General features: G+C 38.6%; 1 protein-coding gene across 6 annotated transcripts in view; it reads right to left on the bottom strand.

Moving 5' to 3' along the window:
- The window catches only part of CTBP2 (C-terminal binding protein 2), a 270,925-nt gene that overhangs the window by 78,677 nt on the left and 172,457 nt on the right, over positions 1 to 19,791 (bottom strand). Inside the window, exon 1 of one of the 6 annotated variants that reach the window (XM_032225570.1) lies at positions 8,171 to 9,902. The exons of the other annotated variants lie outside the window; for them this stretch is intronic. Coding sequence (XP_032081461.1) covers positions 8,171 to 9,902 — 1,732 coding nt within the window. Of the gene's footprint in view, positions 1 to 8,170; positions 9,903 to 19,791 lie in introns of those variants that run through there. 6 annotated transcript variants of the gene reach the window in all.

Below are 19,791 nucleotides of genomic sequence, written 5' to 3'. Positions count from 1 at the left end.
TTCAACTCCCAGAATTCCACAGCCAGGCATGCTCAGTTCCTATTTAAAGCAACATTTGTTTTTCTCCTTTGCGAAAGAAGTTTCCTTCTTTCTTTTTCTTCTCCCTTCCCTTCCTTCCTCCCTCTCTCCACCCCTCTCTCAAACACACACACACACACACACAGAGAGACAGAAGCTAGATTGGACTATCTCTCCTACCCTCTTCCCTCTCTCACTCACTCACTCTCAAACAAACAAACAAACACACACACACACAAAGTTGGATTGGAGGGAGGCTGTGCCTCCCCTGCCTCCCTGACTGCACGCCACTGGATGCAACCCTTAATCTAGGAAAAAAATACACTATTTTAGACCATTAATTAATTAAGATGTGTTTAACCCAACTTGAAGTTCTTAAGGTATGTTTAATTAAAACACAATATAGTACATACTGTATATTCCAACATGTCTGGACAACACCGGATTGGTAATAGTGATTATGACTGAATTGCGGTGACATTTGAGATCCATTTTTTTCCCATTCCCTCTATTTTTCCAAGGCATATGAGAGAACAAAAACTTTTGAAGCCACCTTTAAGTCATCTAGTTATGTAGATTTTAGGAAACTTGGAGATCTTTTTTTTAAAAAAAATGGCATCTCTCCTCCCATTCTGAAGTGTCTCAAGGCAGTTTTAAAGGCAGTCAACTCATGGGATTGCCAAATGTTGTAAATTCATTCTGTGGTGCAGTACTGCAGGCCACTTTAGCTGACTGTGATCTGCAGTTCAGCGGTTCAAATCTCACCGGCTCAAGGTCGACTCAGCTTTCCATCCTTCCGAGGTGGGTGAAATGAGGACCCGGACTGTGGGGGCAAGTTGCTGACTCAATTTGCTAAAAAAAAATTGTAAACCGCTTAGAGAGGGCTGAAAGCCCTATGAAGCGGTATATAAGTCTAATAAATAAAATAAAATAAAATTATTTTAGTCTAAGTTCATGACTATCCTGACTCTTTTGTATTTTTTTTTTCAGCCAAAGCCTGAAATTGTGGCAGCTATAAGCTTGGAATGAAAGCATTAAAACAGTTATCAGTGATGGGTTAGCAAGGTTAATCTTTTACATTTTCAGAGAGAATTACTTGGCAAAGGAACCAGTATCCAGGCAGTCCTCATTAGAAATATAGCAGAGTTTGAGAATTAAGGCCAGAGATCTTTCTAGTTTGGAAATGGCAAATTTTTAGTGAAATGAACCAAAATGACGTCCCTTTTCAAGAAAGGTCACACACATATATGCGGACATTCCAAACTCTTTCTACCTATTTGCTCAGAACTTTCAAGCAACAGAATTTGCAATGAAAACTGTTCCTCATTATACCTGAAAATCATACCATTCTTTGGAATCACTAGTTTCTGCAAAGGACCAGAAAATTCCAAATTGCCATGCTTGCAAGATCATTACTAAATGATCAGCTAGGATAATATGCACTGAGTAATTCTTTCTTGATAAGACTATTTAGCTGAGAGATTCAAGATCTCCCACCGTTTTGTTGCTGATGGAAAAGGTGAAACACGAAGGTCAGAAATGAAGCTATACGGGAGTTAGAGAAGAGAGAAGTAAAGCAGCAAGGAATGTTTTGTAATGGATTTCTCGGCATCACCTCATTTTGTTTGTTTTGGAGAAAGTTTTGGAGGAAAGAAATGAAAAGAATGAAAAGCCTACTACAAGGCTACTATTGGCCTGGTTTTCTTACCCTTAGCTTCATAATTAGAGATAACTTGATAATTTAATAACAGCTAAAATTCATTGACACTCGAAGAAGAAAGAGGTAAGGGAAGGTGGGTGGGAGAGAAAAATAAAAAGAGGAGGAAGGAAGAGAAAGAAAGAGAAGGAGAGAAGGTAGGAAGGAGAAGAAAAAGGGTAGGAGTAGGGGAGAGGTAAGGGAAGGAAAAAGGGGATGGAGAGGAGGAAGGAAGGAAGTAGAGAGGAAGGGAGGGAGAAAAGAAAAGAAAGAGAAAACAAGGTGGTGTCATAGCAGGTGCGAAGGATGGTAAACAAAGCATTTTAAACTATACCTTATAACTTTTCAAATGGAATAATAATAATATAAGAATGGCAAAGAAAAAGAATAGTTATGTGAATGTATATCTATAACTGTATGTAAGAGAATAAATGACAGTAAAAATATAAAGCATAATATAGGTAAATAATATTTGGTCGTAAGTAGCTAAGTTTAAATAAATAAAGAAATGTACACAAAAATGGATAACGAATAAGGAGATTATGAATGAAAGATAGAAATGTATAGTAGGGAAAACACTTAACTGCAAAGAAACCGATTCGGAACTGCGGTATGATATACGATGGAACTTATTGTTCCTATGTTGTTTTTAAGTTATGTGTTTGTTTTTGTTGAGGTGTTTATGCGTTTAAAATAAAAAAAAATTATCAACTAAAAAAAATTTATTGACACTCATTAATATCATAGGTCTTATCCTTTTTATTTCTTTTGTAGTTAAGCCAATTGAAAGTCAATTTTCAAGAGTCCTCTTGTCCAACATTAAGGGCATTGTGATTCTTTATGTTCCCGCTATTGATTAGACTAGCAGTATGGAATTGTGCAAGATAAATTCATCAACGTTACTGTAATATTTTTAAAATTCTGACCTCAAGATCTGCTCAAGAACTGAATAGGGGGCATGCAGATTGGCATCTTGGGATCTAAAGCATTTCCTGTATATGCCATCCAACTTAGCCATGGTGATTTCTTTTGTGTATATTTTTTTTTAGCGCTAGAACTTTCCAAAATAAATCAAAGTCAATTTCCTAGGCTGAGATGAACCTAAGAGGGGAATCAATGCTTCCCTTTAAACCACAGAAATAAACACAGACTTAACACCACAACAACCTAGGATTGTAGTGTTTGGAAGATCAGGATCAATCAATCAATCAAACAACATTTTAAAAGTACAAACTTCACTATATTCTACTTCTGATTCTAACGTTTCTGAATCGTGTGAACTGAATCATGAGAAAGTCATCAGGAAAACTGAGATGAAATATGAGACAATGAAGTAATGGCAAAATTAAATAATATTGCAAATGAGGCTATAAAACCAAAGAACAGCTGTGTCCTACTATTACATACAAAGTTTGCCCTGGCCTTCTTTCTATGATGGCTGGATAAGAGGAACAAACTTAACAATGAAAAAGCCTCTTGTTTTTTCAACCAAAAAATAAATTGGATTTCAAAGGGATCTACCTGATGAGATCTCTGTAACTTTGCACTTCTACTTTCAGTAATTTTTGTTAAATATTCAGTAAATATTGAAGAAGGTTGTTTCTGGTTAAGTTAAAATTGGCTGCCAAGGTCTTGACAACAGTAAACAAGCCACAGATGCCACTCATGGAATATTAAAGGATTTATGACCTTTTAACGTCTTACAGTTTTAATAAAATGGGGAAAATGATATGGGAACATCTTGGCACTGTTTATCCTTATCTCACGCTTTACAACAATAATACCCCTAGCGATAAACACAAGAAAGGAATAACTTAAAGCATAAATTGGTTCATTGGAAATTGTTATTTAATTGTTTGCCACTTTGGCATTTGTTTTGAATTTAGAAATGCAAGTAAAATCATTTTCGAAATTATATGTTCCACAACACTGAGTTTCAATCACTTAGGTACAAAATGATTCAGGAAATCTTGATATCGGTAAAAAAAAAATTATATGTAAATGAACTTTTTTTTTTCATTTCCTACCTACTCCCTACCATCTGTTGATTTCCCATGTCAAAAGCCCTTTAGTTTTTTTTGGTTTTTAACCATTCTTTGTAAATATTATGGACATACAATGCATACTAAGTTAGAAGTCATAGTGTTTTTCCCCCTAATCTTTGTTTTATAACAACTTGTGTCCACCACTGTAACGTGCTCCACATGGGGCTGCCCTTAAAGAGCCTTCGAAGACTTCAGTTAGTTCAGAACACAGCCGCGCGAGCGATTGTGGGTGCATCCAGGTACACCCACGTCACACCTATCCTCCGCGAGCTGCACTGGCTACCCATTAGTCTCTGGACCCGCTTCAAGGTGCTGGTCGTTACCTATAAAGCCCTACATAGCATCGGACCTGGGTACCTGAGAGACCACCTCCTGCCGATTATCTCCCAGAGACCGGTTAGATCTCACAGGTTAGGTCTCCTCCGGATTCCATCTGCCAGCCAATGTCGGCTGGCGACTCCCCGGGGGAGAACCTTCTCTGTTGCAGCTCCAGCCCTCTGGAATGATCTCCCCATGGAGATCCGGACCCTTACTACCCTCCTGGCCTTCCGCAAAGCCACCAAGTCCTGGCTGCTCCAGCAGGCCGGGGGGGCTTGTGAAATATCCAGCCCCACGGTAACTGTGAATGTTGCGTATTTTAAAGTGTTGTTTTTGTTTATTTATCCCCTTCCCTTGTTTATTGTAAGCTGCCCGGAGTCCTTCGGGAGTGGGCGGCATACAAGACCAATAAACTCAACTCAACTCAACTAGTGGTTTGGTAATTGCTCTAGAACAGGGGTGTCAAACTTCCGTCATCACGTGACGTATTGGGAGTTCCTCCCTTTGCTAAACCGGGGGGTGGGTGGGGCCAGCGCGTAACGCATCTGGCCCATAAGTTTGACACCTCTGGTTAGAACAAGTCAGGAGAGGACACAGAAGTACAGATGAAAATTTTATCTTCCTCTTTCTTCAGAAAGAGCCTCTTCCAGGATGTTCGTTTATTCTGGAATCAGTATTCTGAATCCAATCCATTACTTTTTATTATAACTATGCTATACTTTCTTAACTCATAAATGAGTGTCATATGTTTAATGGAGCTTACTCCATTGTACTACTTAAGCGTAATTTAGATACCAATTAAAAAAATAAAGCAACAATATTAAAAATATTTATATATCCAGCTTCATCTATTGCAATTAAACAAACACTCAATTAATGGTCTTTATACAACAGTTCAGTCGAAGAAGAATTACTGAAATTTAATAGCAAGCATCTATACTTATTAGCAGTTTAATCTTAATCATGTTTACTTAGAAGCAAGACCCTCTAAAGTCAATAGAGATTATTAAGTGCATGGGTAAAAAAAATAAAAATGTCCATAACACATCCCTTTAAGAAAATGTATCACAAAATATGAATGCTTTACCCTTGACCAGTCAGTTTAAATATGTGATTGTATTTACATGCATTATATATAACAAATTACTATTTAATTATATTGGTTAAGAATGGATTTGCATCAACACATACATTTCTTTGTAATTAAATGATCCTGGAATTCTCATTTCACCTATTTCATAGTAGACCGTTGCTTAAGCCCTTAAATTAAATATACATTTTAAGGAGAGGGGGGAAATACCTCTGTTCGTTGTTTTAGATGAGAAATAAAGCAGAACAAAACAAGAACAGTAACAAATTTTAGCTGAAGGTCCTACTTCAGCTAAACCTTTTCAGAGACTTCAATAGAAAGATAATCTTTCTGTGATTATGACCAAACCCTCTCGTTGCTTAGCAACACATAATTAAGGAATATGTTTTGAGATCCGCTTTGCAAGCTGGCCATTATCAGATGAAATTACTGGAGCAACAAATGTCATCCTCATGCAAATCAATTGGTTGTAGAGAAAGAATGTTTGCCTGAAGAAGGACGCTGATCCACATCGAACTGTAGTATACATATTGTCTTCTAGCAGGCAAAGAGTTTCAAAAACAAAGACAGCCATTGTCTACCCCACCATATAAAGATGGATTGCATAGTTTAATATGAAGAAAGGCAGCAAAATTTTCTAAGGTACACGTACTTTTAGTATTATACTAGGGCCCTTTGTTTTCAGGGCAGAGACGATATGGGGAAATCATTTCCATCATGTATGGCATAAATGTTTGCCACCATTCCAAGAATACGAAATTTCCGTGGAAAAATATCTGCCTGATGCTGGGACATGTTATTAGTTACAGCAGGACTATATTTAGTATTAGTATTTAATAAATTTATAGGCCGCCCAATCCCGAAGGACTCCGGGCGGCTTACAGAAAGTAATTTTTAAAAAATATAGAATTTAAAAAAAAACAGAGGAAAACAGAATTAAAAACCACATCATACACCCAATCTGGTCGGGGCTGGACCTCAGACATGAGGTCAACAGCCCCAGGCCTGCCGGAATAGCCAGATCTTAATAGCTTTTCGGAAGGCCATGAGAATGGGCAGGGTCCGGATCTCTGGGGGTAGTTCATTCCATAGGGTCGGAGCGGTTACAGAGAAGGCCCTCCCCCGGGGCACCGCCAGCCGACCTTGTCTGGTTGACGGCACCTGGAGAAGGCCCACCCTGTGCGATCTTATCGGCCGTTGGGAGGTATGCGGCAGTAGGCGGTCTCGGAGCCTACTGGGAAGTTGTTTAATTTTTGTGTTATTTTCATTGTTTGAGACAGCACTAAATATTTAAAAAACCACTGGCTATTTGACACTGTATTGATCTTTAAAACAAACTTCCCCTCCTCACAAGTTGAAAAATGTCTTCATATGCATACAATTTTACCAAAACAATTCTTGAAGATCCTTCAAAAACTGCAGTGAGACCCAGCTGTTTTCACTTCAATCCTAATCAGAAGTTTTCATTCTACCAAAATAAGCAGCAGGACTAGAAAAATAACCACTTCGGTATTAATATTATAGTGTTACGTTTCTCAATACAAGCTTTTTCCTTACTATTTAATTGTAAAGAATAGAAGCTAAATTGGTCCCTAATATATACTTAAACACAGTGCTCTCAACTATATAAGTTATATGTATTATTTCCAAAAATATAACTTGAACAATTTATATTTTAAAATAGAAGAGGCAGTTAATCCTGCCTTTTGTTAATTGTATTGGTTGCCTTGTTGAAATAAAGCTGCTTTACAAAAAGAGGCATTATTTTAATGCTTGGAACTGATATAGTGGGGACACCATCCAGCTCAGAGCGAGCACTTTAAAATACAGTAAAATAGTGTTAAAAGATATATCCCTAAAATTCATGGGACTGAAATACATTTCAGGGATTTGATGGTGCTCACTATTTTTCTTTATTATTTATTTAGGGAAAAGAAGCAATCTTTTTTTTCCCAAGGCTCTATGCTAATTAATTGTGGGGCACATTTAGTTAATGTGAACCCCACTTAATTCAGAAGGACCCCCCCACCAAGAGATGTGTATAGTATATAGCCCAGGCACAAACTAATTTTTGCCAGCCTGTCTTCTCAAAGGAGGAAATACATTTTCTAATTTTGATTCCTACAATTTCAGTGACTGTCACAGCTTTTATTGGGATTTACTGAGCACGTCTTACTTAAGGATATGCTCCTTTGCAGAAGGACAGTAATTTGTTCAGCTTCGTCAACCTTAGAAAGTTACCAGGATAGGTACTCTTCATTAACACGCCAAGCACTCTGACAATTGGCACTTGGATTTAGATGTATACAGATTTGTTTTGTTAATTACTTCTATAGTGGTGGATATTTTCAACAGAAATCAACCAAGTTTTGTTTAGGAAAGATTATTTTAGAAAGGAAGAACACTGGCTAAACAAGACCCAGCATGGAAAACTTAATAAATATTCTCATCCGTTCCTTAGAAATATCCCTGAGCTAAATTGTTATAAATACATATTATTAATAACAGTTACGAGATCATATAATTGTGAATGTATATATGAAATTAATAATTTTTTTTTAAAAAAGAAATATCCCTGAGCTCATAGTAATTAAACAAAATCACTCAAAAAATAAAAGCAGAAGGCAAATTATCTAATCTTACAAACATTGCAAGTAAGAGAAAAGGCAAGATTCATGACATAATAAAGACTTTGATATTTGCCTCTTTAATTTGTAAATAACACATAAACTGAATCTTAACAATGACTTCCAACATTGGAGTTATTTACTATACAGAAGAATGTGCCTAAGTATGTATATTATAGATTAATGCTGCTCATCTTGATGCAACAGATTATACATGAGTCCCCTCAGGGAAAAGGGCGGCCTATAAGTATTAATAAATACTCTAAATACTCTAAATTTGTTCTAACCTCATTGGAACATTTTTTTTTAAAAAATAAAAGCATTAATATAACAATCCTAATGAATTCAACAAAGCAGTATATTTTAAAATAGTTACTTGGTTCAGGAGATGTCATGGTGGAGATGATGACAGGTGGACCTGTACGCCTTGTAGATCTTTGACATGGCGAATGATGCCCTGGAAAACTCGGTCCCGCTGGAGCCAGATTGGGTTCCAATTGGACTCCTTGCTTTCGAAGAATCTGAGGGCTGTTGTGAGGGCTGTGAGCAGGGGAGGACAATGGATTTCTTTTCATCAGTTCCATGGGTACGGTGTATGTGGTTGAATAGGCTATTTTGGAATTTGCGTGCGGACTGGCTTGCAGCGTATTCATAGGAATCGCAGAGGGGGAAGAATAGCCAGTTGCTTGTCGAATATGCATATTGTATGGGCCCAAAGCAGTATATCCAGAACTGGGAAGAAAAGGAGTGACTTGAGGAGAAACCCCTGTTGCGGTTTCCAAAAGATGTTGTGTCGGGGCACTAGACGGACGGCGAGTCAATTCTGCTATTCTTGGAGACTGGGGTTGCATTGAAGCAGTTGGCGACTGATATGCTGTTGCACCATCCACCACAGGGTTGGTGAAAGGGTGGGTCCCATACTCATTCTGGAGCAATTCGCTTCGGTGACTAAAACTATTTGACCTGTTTCTGGGGCGAATGGCAGCATTTTTCCTAGACTGCCTCTGGAGTTGCATTTCTACTTTGTAGCTATGAACAATTCGGGAAAGTACTCTTGCCTGCCCTAGATTGGGAGCCACCGATTTTATGTCATTGTCCTCCATCATTGCTAGCAAGCTTGGAGAATCAAATCCTTGTTGCAACAATGCACCGAGAGTGCTTTCTGATATTCCTTCAGAACGCATCATGGCTAAATATTCTGGATCCACATTCCTTTTAATGTCCTGTCCTGGAAAAGATGCAGGCATCTGCATTTGGGAAGGTGTCATTGTTGCTTCATAGCCATCGTAAGGGACTTTTGTACCGAAATTGTCTCTGCCTGGTCCATGGCCACGGCTTACAGAAGTGGCAGGCAGCATTACGTTTCCATCAGAGCCTGCAGCTGAATTTGGATCCACCACCAAACATGTTGGAGCAACTTGTTTACTGGCTGCAGAATCCACAGATCTCTCTATTACGTCATTATAAGCTTGTCGATAAGGAAATACAGAAGGTTCTCCTCTGCATCTGGACGCAGGGGGTTCGACACCATACCTTGTTAGAGAAGGATCTCTATTTCGAATCCTCTGTGCTTCGGGAACCATCTTGATCACAGGATCTCTGTATACCTGGCTGCCTTCATGCGGTACAGGTGACCGTGCTTGCATCTGGTCCCAAGCCAATCTACCACCAGGTATGCCATAATTCGATGGAGGTCTGTTAGTCATGTGATCTCTGTAGTAGCATGAATCTCTAGGTGATCTAGTAGCTAAAGAAGGATCACTGTAGTAATCCTGAGGTGGCAAGGAACTCCGTGCAGACATCGCAGGCTGTCTGTCGTAATACGTAAAATCAGGAATGGAACCTCTCCAAAAGGAACCCTGCGGGAAATGTGGCTCCGGATATCGATACAAGTCTTGTTTCAAGTCTGTACCTCCTTGCAAGATGATATCATGTGGTTTACAGCTCGGCTGCTCACACCAAAATCCCTCACCACCATAGGTTAGTGAATTCCTTCTCCCTGGAGGTCTCTGGCATTCAAACGTAGCGTCGTTCTCCCAGCAGCCTTCGTCCCATCCTGCAGCATCCCAGCTCTGAGAGCGGCCAATATGTCTGCTTGGAACTGGCATTCAGCAATATTTAGCTTTTAAGAAGGACAGGAATGCTCTCCTGTAAAATCTCCGGTTACACACATAAACAAATGCAAAAAAGAAAAACTAAACCAAAACAAAACCCCAGAAGCCCTGTATCTGAATCTTTCTGGGCTTTAGGAAATAATCCAGCAGGTGGTTTACGATTTCAAAGTGCTGCCTGAATTATTTATTCTTCGAAACTTCAGTCGCCAAACAAGAAACGTCTAACTGTAACTCAGCCTCGCTCAAAATAAGTAGAATGGAAAGGTCTTTTCTGTATAATTCAGACGCAGAAAGGAGTTGCTCTGCTTAATCCAGATTTATCCCTTCCTGCCTGCAATGGCTAGCTCACATGGACAAATACACAAACACTGTGTGAGGATTAAAGGCTAAATAAAACTCTAAAGCTTTTGTTCCATGTGACACTATTTTAGCCTGATGGATGCAACTGCATCAGCCCCTACACACATCTTTAATATATTTTCTACCACAGATCACGGCCACTACGTGCTATTTTACATACAAACACACAAAGGCAGGCTTTACGCATCACAAGGCATAAGATTTTATTTAAAATTATACCTCGAGGAAAAAAAAAATCCCTGGCAATAAAAGGAGAGATGGTGGAGAGTATGGGAGCTTCATGTCAATTCAATCTTAATCCATCCTGATGAAATGCTAATCCACAACAAACAGCTATGGGGGCATTAAATAAGCCCAGGTGTGCTGATCCCAAGAAGCAAGATACAGGAGTATATAAATCAATCATGCTTAAAACAAGCTGGGCATCAGTACAATGCTTTATCGATGTCATATATTACTGGGGATAAGGAGCGAAAAGCAACGAAAAAGAGAAGTCAGTTTTAAACTAACCACTCCAATTATTACATTGTCCTCATAATTCTCCAATCCCTCCATCATCTAGGAAAGGAATCTGCTGAGATTTAATTTGGAATTTATATGAAGGTTCGAGAAAGAGGGCAGTGGCGCAGTGGTTAAATGCAGCACTGCAGGCTACTGCTAGATCAGCAGTTCAGCGGTTCAAATCTCACCGGCTCAGGGTTGACTCAGCCTTCCATCCTTCCGAGGTGGGTAAAATGAGGACCCAGATTGTTGGGGGCAATATGCTGACTCTCTGTAAACCGCTTAGAGAGGGCTGAAAGCCCTATGAAGCGGTATATAAGTCTACTGCTATTGCTATTGCAAAGTCTTGATTTTACAAATTTGGAAGAACAGTCTCTCTCCCTCTCCCCCTCCCGCAGTGGCGCAGTGGTTAGGGTGCAGTACTGCAGGCCACTTCAGCTGACTGTTATCTGCAGTTCAGCGGTTCTAATCTCACCGGCTCAAGGTTGACTCAGCCTTCCATCCTTCCGAGGTGGGTGAAATGAGGACCCAGACTGTGGGGGCAATATGCTGACTCTGTAAACCGCTTAGAGAGGGCTGAAAGCCTTATAAAGCGGTATATAAGTCTAACTGCTATTGCTATTTCCATTATTTCAATTTTGAGGTAGAACACACATTCACACTGTAAAGCAACGAAGAAATTTCATCTTGGCAAATCTTGGTGAACATTTCAGAAGATCATAGCAACCATTTTAAAAATACCAACAAAGTAAAGAAAATATATTTCAGAATGTGGATGCAGATTACCATGTCCTTGACATAGTACAGGTAGTCCTCAACCTATGACACAATTGAGCCAAAAATTTCTGTTGCTAAACAAGAAATTTGTTAAGGGAATTTTGCCCCATTTTACCACCTTTCTTGCCACACTTGTTAAGTGAATCACTGCAGTTATTAGCTTAGTAACACGGTTGTTAAGTGAATCTGACTTCCCCATTGACTTTGCTTGTCAGAAGGTTGCAAAAGAGGATCATACGACCGCAGAACAATGATTGCATTGGTCATAAAAATGAATCAGTTTCCAAGCATCTGAATTTTGATCACAAGCTGCAACACGATCGTAAGTCAAGTTTTTTCAGTGCCGTTGAAAAGGTTTGAACGTTCACTAAATGAACTGTTGTAAGTAGAGAACTACCTGTAAGAACTGTCTAAAACAATACCTTTATTGTTTCTTGAATACAATAGAAAATATAGATGAACTGTAATGTTTTGTTTATGAAAAACTACCATACAAATTAAAGTTAAATCTTACTTTACGGGACCGTCTTCTGCCACATACCTCCCAGCGACCGATAAGATCTCACAGGGTGGGCCTTCTCCGGGGTCCGTCAACTAGACAATGTCGTTTGGTGGCTCCTCGGGGGAGAGCCTTCTCTGTAGCTGCTCCGGCCCTGTGGAACGATCTACCACCTGAGATCCGGACCCTCCCCACTCTCGCGGCCTTCAAAAAGTCTATTAAGACCTGGCTTTTCCGGAAGGCCTGGGGCTGTTGACCTCTTGAATGAGGTCCAGCCCCACTACGGTTGAGTGTGTTGTGTTTTAACCTGCTTTGTTTTCTTTACTTTTTAAACTTTTTAGTACTTTTTAAATTGTCTTTTATGTAAGCCGCCCGGAGTCCTTCGGGATTGGGCGGCATATAAGTTTATTAAACTTAACTTAACTTTATTCTGGCTAGATTAGTGTACACACATTTAAAGCTGATCTACAATAAAATTACAAAATAGTGCTATTGCGACAGACAAATCACTAATTAAATTTTAATGTATCTTTCATATAATTACAATAAAGATGCAATGGATGGAAACTAATAAAATACAGTTATGATTTGCTACAGTGGCCAAAGTGGGAGGGGGGGGGAGGTAATTTAAGGCTTCTGATTAAATTTGAAGAGTTTCAGCAGAGTGCTCTCTAATGATTATTTATGGAATATTCTTTCTAAATGGCAATACTTTGGCAGAAACTCACTTCCTCCTGAAAGTTTGTTTCCACTACTTGAAATAATAGTAGAATCAATAAAAGTAATCTACATAACTTTTTCAGCTACTCCATTCTACAAAAACAATCCAGTCTCACATTTATCTACATTTTAACAAAAATTGTTAAATGAATGAATATCAAATATCCTGACAAAATGTATTAATTATCTCTAAATCTGTTTTTATTTTGTTTTAAGTACTCCTGTTTTTCCAAACAATGTTGTCTTTTCAATACAGTGAATTTAAAAATAAAGCTAACTTATTTTTTTTTAAAAAAAATGATTATAATTGGCAACAAATCATCCAGTTCAATCTACTTCCAAAATAAGTGCTGTTGGCTCAGCCAATCAAGCTACATATTCTAAACGAGTCCTTGGTTTATTCCATCAAATCAATGAGAGACAGATTACACCGCAATTCATAAGACAAGCAGATTCTATTTGAAGTCCCAGAACAAGAGTACACTATAAATTTATGCATATTCCTGTCAATATTCTGTTTATGTGCATCTGAATATGCTCTCTCTTCCTGTAGCATTCTAATACGTTTAGTTGCTCTTAGTCAAATATGGAGCATGAACTTATATCAGAAATCTTGTAGATTATATGTTCTGAAATTGTGCTTCCTAGCCTGACAGGCTGAAATCTGTGAAATACTTGGGAAATATTTACCTACACTGTGTTTGTGTTATCAGCCACCAGTTCAGACTTTCAGTTACTTTTGATTTATACTTGGGAATTCTATAGACAATGTGATTATCTATGAAGCGAAGAAAATTTCCGGAGCTGTAAAAAAAAGTTAAGTCCATGGAGTCCTTGATTTATGGATATAAATATCATCCCGAGGATGTGTGCCACTTTCGGAAATATTAGGAACACTCTCTTTAGGATTTCTTTCATACTAATCTAAATCATAGGCATTTGACATTTTGCCCCCCCCCCCCCCCAAAAAAAAAAGAGTGTTTAAGTCTCAATGCTGTTCATAATCCCTGCTTTTTAGTATTCATTTGAATGGAGAGATTGAACCCATGGTCCAATTCACTGTGAGAATCTGTGAATCATGAAAGTGTCGTGTTGTTTGTGGTATACTATATAACGCTCTGAACTGTGGAGGCTCTGATAAAATGGTTGTCCAGATGGCATGCATTTACATCAGTGGTAGTCAACCTTTTTCTACTTACCGCCCACTAATGGATCTTTCTTGATGGAAAAATTTCCTTACCGCCCAGCAGTTTTTGTGCAAGTGCGGAACAGGAGCATATTTCTTTTTTTCAGACATGGGTTCTAAATTTGTTTCACAATTTAACAACTCCTTTTACTCTTATGTTTTGATCTGCACTCCACACAGTGCTTTTTTCCCTGCTCTTTTCCCCTTTATTACAAACACCAAAAACAATGCTGTATTAGGTGCCAATTTTTATTAAGTGTCACCATCAAAACAAAATTCCTTTTCCTGCCTTCTTCTTCCTTACCTTTCTTATAGTATTTCACTATATCAAGGATCTCTTTTTCCCTTTTTTTATTTTCTCCTTCTTCTTCCTTTACTTATTTCTTTCTTTTATTTTATAAGATAACAAAACTTAGTTTATGAGCCAGACTAAACACTGCCTACTCTCCCTCCTTTATTTTATCCCCTTTTCTCTATTTTTCTTCCCTTTTTTTGTTAATTTTTTTTTTATCTTTTCCTTTTTATCTCTTTTTTTTTTTACCTTCCTTAGGGCAATGTACAAAAATAAGGCTGAGCTAGTTAGCCCATTTATTATTATTAGCCAACAACAATTCTCTCCTGCCTATAACTTTTCTTTCTCCTATTTTGCAACTGCTCTGCTCCGCTTTATTTTATAAGATAACAAAACTTATCTGCCTGTCCCTGCTATCAGTTTCCACTCCTCCCCTTCCTCTTCCCACGTGTTTGCTTGTTTGTGTGCACGCGCACGTTGGTTTATTGATGTGTGTGCTCGCGCTTGTCCACTCACTCAAAAGGAGGTTTTAACCTCTGAAGTCCCTACCGCCCACCTGGAATCCCGAAACGCCCACTAGTGCGCGGTAGGGACCAGGTTGACGTCCCATGATTTACATCATTGGTCCTGGATCAGTTCACTAGTTAGAAGCATATGAAGCCAAGATCAAAGTGAAAAGCCATGAAACTGGTGTTATAAGGCACCTTAGAAATCTTTAGTGCACTGTTGAGGTGGGAAAATGAAGGCAGGTTTCCAGAAGAACTCCTCATACAATATATTATCTGGCAAAATAGCTTCACCCATTAGTTTCAGGATCTCCCCATCTTGGATCTTTATTGTTTAATTAACTTGTTTTCACCTTGAGCTTCAACACTGCCTTTCAATTCTTATTCTTCTTGAGTATGAAGAATAAACCAGATAATTCTTTTAAGAACTATTCTGATGTGATTTACTTATGATGGCATCTAAGTGATATCTGCTACCTTGGAAAATTATGCAATTGCCGTTATCTATTTTTACATGGAAATGGATTGAAGGAATCTGTTCCTTGGAATTCTTTATAATTCCAGGGTAAGTCCTAGCTGAACTGTTTCCAGTAAGCTCCAACTGGTGAAGCTGGTGTTGCCACAATCTTTGAGCAGGACTGAAATTGTATCTTATTGGGTGTACAATCAAAAGCCAATGGGGACCATTTCACTTTCTTCCTGACTAAAAGAAAAATTTGAGAGCTCAACAACGTTTTTCTTCTATAACATAAGTTCTCAGTTCTAGAACCCAAGGACATGGGTTCTAGAACTGAGAACTTATAGAAGAAAGTCATTTCCTCAGCTGTCCGGTGTTCAGGGATATCTCAGCCAGGAACAGAGTATAAATGATTTAACTATTGGTGAGTTAGCTGCAGTGGTGGGTTTCAAAAATTATTCGAACCTACTCTGTGGGTGTGGCCTCCTTTGTGGGAGTGGCTTGCCGCCCATGTGACTGGATGGGAGTGGCTTGCCACCCATGTGACCGGATATGAAGATGCCGACGACACTTGTCAGAACCACCTTAAATTACCTCACACACAGCACTGGCATGCATAAGAATATGATGTCAACTTGTTTTTTAAAAGGCATCTTTGGTTTGCGTTAAAACAACTTCAACACACGCAATGTTCTGATTGCACCACAAACGCAGTAGTCATCCTTACCTTTTACAGAGGCACTGAGTTTTATAAATAGGAGCATGATAGTGTAGAATAATCATATCCAAGGACCAGTGGTGGGTTTCAAAAAATTTTGGAACCTCTTCTGTAGGTGTGGCCTGCTTTCCGGGTCCACTGGTGGAACCTCTTCTAACCGGTTCGGTAGATTTGACGAACTGGTTCTACCGAATAGGTGCAAACTGGTAGGAACCCACCTCTGGTTAGCTGCTATGGCCCTCATTCTCATAGAAATTACTTTGCGTAGCAGAGGACAACTATAACTCCATAGTGCTACTTCCTGATACTATCTACATTTTTTTCTTTTTAGGATCCAGAGATAATCTAGAAAAAAATCCAGAGATAATTCGAGAGCAGGTGCCAAAAGCCACAGTATTACAATCACAAGAGTTTGTATAGAAATAGGTAATCTATTCTTTCTTCCATGGATGGAAACTAATAACATACAGCTATGATTGGCCAGAATGATCAATGTGATTAAATTTGGTCAGATCAAGCAGAATTTATGATCATTTTATAACCTATTTATGATCATTTATAGCCTTCTAAATGGCAATACTTTAGCAGAAACTCACTTTATCCCCAGTTTGCCTCCATTACTTGAAAAAATAAATCAATAAAAGGAATCCATGTCACTACTTCGGCAAGCCCTATTTTTTACAAGAACAATGAATTACTGTACTTGCTTATTCCATTATTTAAATCTTAATAATTATTATAGTACTTTCCATGCATAGCAAAAATCATGGTCTTTTCTATGTCAAATAAAGTGAATAGGATAGGAACACTAAGCAACAAAGTCATTGGTTGTCACATTTTGGTTTTAGCTGTTATACTAAATACCGATCCTATCTCCCGGATTATTACTAAGTCCTCTGTGGAAATTGTTTTATGATATGTATTCTGAGTCTTACAATAATACAAAAGCAAACAGACATTTTTTCTCCTGGCATAGTGCAAAATATACTGAATATTAAAAGCGGAACATTAAGTACTGTATAAGATACACAGATTTACTCTAGTAACTTCTTGTAACCCACTCTAATATTTAGAAATAACTCAATGATGAGTGTTTTTCTTATCTCTCCCATTATCATTATTCTACATCATACTTTAAATCATTCAGATATACATTACAAGTTAAAAAAAATCCTTATCTTTTGATAGTTAAGCAGTCATCACCATTTGAGAAAATCAGCCGGCAGAAATGCTTGAGATGAATGGGAAATCCCATGAACCTTAGCTAGAAAAAAAACACCCTTAAAGTACTTATTAACTGCATGTGATCATAATCTGCCATTGCCATATTTTAATAGCCGTTGTAAAAGCATGTTGGATGGTATATGACAGGCAGCAAATGCGTTTAGAAATTCAAATTGCAAATGTAGTTGGCAAACAACAAATGTTTCTCTGGCTTTATGTAAACAGCACCATTACAGGACAGAGAAAAAGTATTTTTGTAATTGAAAAAAAAAACCCACGAGAGAGAAAGACTCGAAAATCTATTGTTCAGAATAAAATAGTCTAAACTTCAATTGTAGCTAATGTTCTGTTAGTAGGGTTGTCCTCTGATCCTTGTAAGTTTCTTGTATACTTAGCAACCATATCTGATAGCGAACTTCAAACTGGAAGGGTGGCTTTTGAAAAATCTAAAGCTGCCTGATAGAATCCTTTTAAGTCAGGTTCAAAGTCTGCTTTAGAAAGGAGATAGACCACTACACCTGCATATTTATGGCATTTTGATGAGAAGAGCACAGCTCTTCTCTCTCGTGCGCCACACAGTTCTGGCAGTTGTCAGCATTTCTTTTGGAAGAGATTACAAAGGATGCATACTTTCACTCTGCTCTGGAGAAGATTAACTCACTTTTGACTGGGTTAATTAAACTGACAGATGCAATGACTTTTACATTTTTCTGTGTTACATGATGAAACAAAGACCCCACTCCTCCCCCCCCCCCCGTTTCCCAACCCAACACACACACCCTTGCTATGAGTTTGAGCTGTATTTCCCTTTATCGCTTCCCCAGTTATATTGGTGTCAACGAAGTGGCCCACATGCGAGAAATAATCCTTCACTTCACTACATTTTGATGGTTGTACAATTCATAACTTTTAAAAGCAATGGGAGGAGATTGTTTAGAGTCTACAGGAAGGGGAACAAGAATTAGATTAGATTAGATTTAGTTTATTTGTATGCCGCCCTTCTCCGGGAGGGACTCAGAGTGGCGAACAACTCGAAAGGGGAAAAGGGGATACAAACACAATACACAGAATTAAAATACACAAGAGTCATACAGCCATACAAGTCGAGAGGGGAGGGGAACTCATCAACCTTCAATTCCCTTTGGCAAAAACATACCAGAAAAACTTCAACTGGAATCTTGAGATATTAAGACACTGAATGCCTTGGTCACTTCACAAATTGATTATTGTAACACACAGTACTTGAGGATGTCCTTGAAGAGCTGCAACTAGTGAAAAATGCAGCGGTGTGGGCAATTATGCGCACTCTTTGTTATGCCCTTGCTCTACAAGCTGCACTGCTTGCCACTCTGCTTCTGAGATCAACTTGAGATGTTGGTAATGACTTATAAAGTCATACAAGACACAGACTGGGTTATTTGAGGGATTGCATCTCCTTGGTTACATCTGCCCATCCCATGAGGTCCAGCAGAAGAGGCATGTTATGGATTCTATATATTAAAGCAGTGTTCCTCAACCTTGGCTACTTGAAGATGTCTGGACTTCAACTCCCAGAATTCCCCAGCCAGCATTAATACAGCCAGCTGTATTAAAGGATATCACCTGATGGGGGTAAGGAAGAGTATCTGCTGGCCTTTCAAAAGGTTCTGAGGTCAGGGTTTTGATATTATGCCTGGGCATCTGGCTGTAGCATGGAGCCCGCATCACTTGTAATACGCAAGTTGCAATTTTGCTGCTGCTTATTTAAGGTTTTAATTCAAATTCAAACCTTTATGGTCAGTGTACAACATGGGTACAATGAGATTGGCTACGTATGTACAATGAGTTAATCTGTAATCTGATTCAATACGGTTTTTATTTTGTTTTATTTTTTATTCTTGTTCTTGCTGTTCCTAACTGTGAGTGCCCCAAAATCACATAACTGAAACAGGGGAGGAGCTAGTTAAATGAAATGAAGGGGTGAAAGAAAGAATAAGCAGCCACTCTATCCTTTTTAAGACCGGATATGGCATATGGTGGAAAACATTTATTACTTAATTTAATAAATAAATAAATAAACAGCTGTAGTGAAAAGCAGCATAAACATCTGAATGCACAATGGAAACATTTTTTGTATAAAATCAACAACACATGTCCTACTGTACTCTTTGGGATTTGAACCCCATATTCATAAGTCCTGAATCCTGAGGGGGTAATATCCATTTGTAGTAGCGCCAGTGAATGGAAAAAAAAAACCCATCCCAAGTGTCTTCATGAGACAACGACATGGTACCTAAATATATATGAAATATGAAATATTTAAATGATTCCTTTGTGATGAAATTTAGTGTTCTTTCTTGACATCTCTGGAGCATATAGGCCAATATATTGCAAGTTTGATAACATAGTAAGATTTCAAGCATTTAAGGCAGACAGAGATGTCGTTTGGCGGCTCCTCGGGGGAAGGGCCTTCTCTGTAGCTGCTCTGTCCCTATGGAACGATCTACCCCCAGAGATCTGGACCCTCCCCACTCTCGCGGCCTTCCGAAAGTCTATTAAGACCTGGCTTTTCCGGCAGGCTGGGCTGTTGACCTCTTGTATGAGGTCCGGCCCTACTAAGGTTGAGTGCATGTTGTATCTTTTAACTGCCTTGTCTTCCACTTT

The sequence above is a fragment of the Thamnophis elegans genome, chromosome 10 (assembly GCF_009769535.1).
Source record: "Thamnophis elegans isolate rThaEle1 chromosome 10, rThaEle1.pri, whole genome shotgun sequence".
NCBI lineage: Eukaryota > Metazoa > Chordata > Lepidosauria > Squamata > Colubridae > Thamnophis > Thamnophis elegans.
The sequence above is the reverse complement of the archived record's forward strand: the minus strand, read 5'-3'. Positions and strand labels throughout refer to the sequence as shown.